General features: G+C 42.3%; 1 protein-coding gene and 1 pseudogene across 1 annotated transcript; both read left to right on the top strand.

The window, feature by feature from the left end:
* Positions 1–1,155: 1,155 nt before the first annotated feature.
* Positions 1,156–2,287, top strand: LOC741033 (S-phase kinase-associated protein 1-like). Its single transcript, XM_063786176.1, has 2 exons — positions 1,156–1,744; positions 2,160–2,287. Exons 1-2 carry the CDS (start codon positions 1,171–1,173, stop codon positions 2,285–2,287), a joined length of 702 nt encoding a protein of 233 aa, XP_063642246.1. The 5' UTR covers positions 1,156–1,170.
* A 523-nt stretch (positions 2,288–2,810) lies between these two features.
* On the top strand, positions 2,811–4,237 carry LOC473382 (elongation factor 1-alpha 1-like; annotated as a pseudogene).
* Positions 4,238–4,576: the final 339 nt, after the last annotated feature.

Here is a 4,576-nt window from a genome sequence, read left to right on the forward strand (position 1 = left end):
ATTTCTGCAATAAATTGTTGAGGCACAACTAGTCCAGATATTTATCAGTGATCGTTCATTTAGGATTTCTTTAATTTTGGACATCAGACAGGCAACATAATGCTTAATTATAGAATAAAAATTTTATTCAGTTTACTGTGTAGTTAAGTTTTGCATAGTTACTCATTTGTACATTTCATTTTAAAACATGTGCTGAATGCCTTTTATGTAATCAGCCTCTTGCAATGTATGCTAGAATGCAGCTGGGGAATGAAGACACATGGGATGTACACCCAAGTGTGGAAAACACTTAGGTCCCAAACGTAAATATATGAAGATGAATGTTGGACTGGGATAGGGTAGAAAACAGAGTGGTCATGAAAGACATCCCTGCAAAAGTGGTATTTGAGTGGAGACACGAAGGAAGTAAAGATGTGAACCGTGTGGACATGTGGGAAAATGGCATTCCAGACAGAAAGAAAACCATCTACAAGTCCTGGAAGTTGGGGCATGGCACAGGTTCAAGGAAGAGCAGGGAAACTCGTGCATCAGGAACAGAGGGGAAAGAGGGGTGCATCTTTAGGTGCGATTCCCCTGAGCTGTGGATTCTTGTGCAAACGATTTATTAAGAAGCTGATAAGGAGGACGGGGAAGCAGGAAAGCTAAACAAAAGTGCAAGTTCAGGTGAAATCAACACCTCACCCTAATTCTTTGGGTGTTCTGTAATATAAATTACATTGCAAATTCTGTACCGCTTTAAGGTAAGAGAGCTGAGCTTTCACACTTCTGCAGCAGTCAGGCATTGGCACTTCTGAACATAAGGTAGTGCTCTGAAGAAGGTCGTAAGTGGAAAGCACACAGAAGCTGTAAGAATGGGTACACAGAACCCGAAATAATTTCCCAGGAGATAAGAGAACATGGAATCAGAATACCAGTGCTCATTAATATTCAGCCACCCTTGCATTTAGATGTAGCCAATATATTTATGTTGTAAGTAGATTCCTTTGGTTACAATGAAAATAAAAGACCACAGGAGAATAAGTGATAAATCAACAAGACCAGTTAGGATGCTATTGCAATATTTTTGGAAAGAAAAACTAGTAAGACTAGAACAGTGAGATATGGAAACATAACTACTTTTTCCGCAACAGGTTGCTGGCAGAACACAGGTGTCTTGAAAACCCTCTAAAGATGCTGTGTCGTGCCACTGTAGTGGCTTCTTCCTCTGCCTTTCTCTTCCTCCGCTGTTGCCTCCCAACTCTAGTCAGCCTCCGGCCGGCCGTCTCCTTAACACAGAACACCATGCCTTCAATTAAGTTGCAGAGTTCTGGTGGAGAGATATTTGAAGTTGATGTGGAAATTGTCAAACAATCTGTGACTATCAAGACCATTTTGGAAGATTTGGGAATGAATGATGAAGGAGATCATGACCCAGTTCCTCTACCAAATGTTAATGCAGCAATATTAAAAAAGGTCATTCAGTGGTGCACCCACCACGAGGATGACCCACCTCCTCCCAAAGTTTATGAAAACAAAGAAAAGCGAACAGACGATATCCCTGTTTGGGACCAAGAATTTCTGAAAGTTGACCAAGGAACACTTTTTGAACTCAATCTGGCTGCAAACTACTTAGACATCAAAGGTTTGCTTGATGTTACATGCAAGACTGTTGCCAATATGGTCAACAGGAAAACTCCTGAGGAGATTCACAAGACCTTCAATTTAAAAAATGACTTTACTGGGCCGGGAGCTGTGGCTCACGCCTGTAATCCCAGCACTTTGGGAGGTCGAGGCGGGCGGATCACGAGGTCAGTAGATTGAGACTATCCTGGCTAACATGGTGAAACTCCGTCTCTACTAAAAAAATACAAAAAAATTAGCCGGGCATGGTGGCGGGTGCCTGTAGTCCCAGCTACTCGGGAAGCTGAGGCAGGAGAATGGTGTGAATCCGGGAGGCGGAGCTTGCAGTGAGCCAAGATGGCACCACTGCGCTCCGGCCTGGGCCACAGAGCGACTCTGTCTAAAATAAAAAAAATTAAAAAAAAAATTACTTTACTGAAGAGCGGGAAGCCCAGGTACAGCAAGAGAACCAGCGGTGTGAAGAGAAGTGAAATGTTATGCCTGACACTGTAACACTGTAAGGATTGTTCCAAATACTAGTTGCACTGCTCTGTTTATAGTTGTTAGTATTAGACAAACAGTAGACAAATGCAGCAGCAAGTCAATGGTATTAGCGGAATATTGTCCTCATTGCATGTGTAGTTTGAGGACAGATTCCAAACCTATGGCTGAGTTTCTTCCAGTATGATCAAAAGTTTCTTTGAATAAAACTGAACTGTAGGTTCTCTGTAAGTGGAATTTTGGCCTTTCCCTCTTTTTTGTAAAGCAATGTCTGCCTAGTTTATTGTCCAGTTAACTTTAGTGACCTTTTAAAAGTTGGCACTGTAAATAAACCAGCTTGCAAAAAAAGTTTTCTGGACTAGAATTAACAAAATGTTATCTTTATTCATGAGTTGGAAACTGGAAAAAGGCTTCTTGAAGTAAATGTTCTGAGTGGAGTTACTAGAATGTCTTCCAACCTCCTGCAGTCAAGGAGAACTACTGTATTGATTAACCTGTATGTAGCAGGGCTCCCTCCATTGCATCTGAGGACTTGTTTTCTCTTTCTTTAATTTTATTTTTAATCCTCTTGGCTTTAAATATATTGCCTAGAGACTCAGTTACTACCCAGTTTATGTTTTTTTGGGGGAAATGTAACTGGACAGTTTGTTAGCTTTTCAATTAAAAAGACACTTCACCTATGGAAAAAAAAAAAGAGGGAGAGAAAACTACCTCTAAAAGCCAAAATGGGAAAGGAAAAGACTAATATCAACATTGTCATCACTGGACAAGTAGGTTCAGGCAAGTCCACCACTACTGGCCATCTGATCTACAAATGCATTGACGTCGACAAAAGAACCATTCAAAAATTTGAGAAGGAGGCTGCTTAGATGGGAAAGGGCTCCTTCAAGTATGCTTGGGTCTTGGATAAACTGAAAGCTAAACATGAACCTGGTATCACCATTGATATCTCCCTGTAGAAATTTGAGACCAGTAAGTACTACGTGAGTATCATTGATGCCCCAGGACACAGAGACTTCATCAAAAACATGATTACAGGGACATCTCAGGCTGACTGTGCTGTCCTGATTGTTGCTGCTGGTGTTGGTGAATTTGAAGCTGGTATCTCCAAGAATGGACAGACCCATGAGCATGCCCTTCTGGCTTACACACTAGGTGTGAAACAACTAATTGTTGGTGTTAACAAAATGGATTCCACTGAGCAACCCTACAGCCAGAAGATATATGAGGAAATCGTTAAAGAAGTCAACACTTACATTATGAAAATTGGCTGCAACCTTGACACAGTAGCATTTGTGCTTATTTCTGGTTGAAATGGTGACAACATGCTGTAGCCAAGTGCTAACATGCCTTGGTTTAAGGGACTGAAAGTCACCTGTAAGGATGGCAATACCAGTGGAACCTCACCGCTTGAGGCTCTGGACTGCATCCTACCACCAACTCATCCAACTAACAAGCCCTTTCACCTGCTTCTCTAGGATGTCTACAAAAATTGGTGGTATTGGTACTGTTTCTGTTGGCTGAGTAGAGACTGGTGTTCTCAAACCCTGTATGGTGCTCCAGTCAATGTTACAACTGAAGTAAAGTCTGTTGAAATACACCATGAAGCTTTGAGTGAAGCTCTTCCTGGGGACAATGTGGGCTTCAATGTCAAGAACGTGTCTGTCAAGGATGTTCGTCATGGTAACAATGCTGGTGACAGCAAAAATGACCCACCAATGGAAGCAGCTGGCTTCACTCTCAGGTGATTATCCTGAACCATCCAGGCCAAATAAGTGCTGGCTATGCCCCTGTACTGGATTGTCACACGGCTCACACTGCATGCAAGTTTGCTGAGCTGAAGGAAAAGATTGATCGCTGTTCTGGTAAAAAGCTGGAAGACAGCCCCAAATTCTTGAAGTCTGGTGATGCTGCCATCATTTATATGGTTCCTGGCAAGCCCATGTGTGTAGAGAGCTTCTCAGACTATCCACCTCTGGGTCACTTTGCTGTTGGTCATATGAGACAGACAGTTGCCATGGGTATCATCAAAGCAGAGGACAGGAAGGCTGCTGGAGTTGGCAAGGTCACTAAATCTGCCCAGAAAGCTCCAAAGCCTAGTGAATATTATCCCTTGTACCTGCCACCCCAGTCTTAATCAGTGGTGAAAGAACTGTCTCAGAACTGTTTGTTTCCATTGGCCATTTAAGTTTAATAGTAAAAGAACGGTTTAATGATTACAATGCATCGTAAAACCGTCAGAAGGAGAGGAGAATGTTTTGTGGACCATGTGTGTATGTGTTTGTGTGTGTGTGTGTGTGTGGCAGTTTTAAGTTATTAGTTTTTAAAATCAGTACTTTTTTTTTTTTTGAGACAGTCTCACTCTGTTGCCCAGGCTGGAGTGTAACAGCATGATCTCAGCTCACTGCAACCTCCACCTCCGAGGTTCAAGTGATTCTCCCGCCTCAGCCTCCTGAGTAGCTGGGATTACAGGTAC

The sequence above is a fragment of the Pan troglodytes genome, chromosome 10 (assembly GCF_028858775.2).
Source record: "Pan troglodytes isolate AG18354 chromosome 10, NHGRI_mPanTro3-v2.0_pri, whole genome shotgun sequence".
Lineage (NCBI taxonomy): Eukaryota > Metazoa > Chordata > Mammalia > Primates > Hominidae > Pan > Pan troglodytes.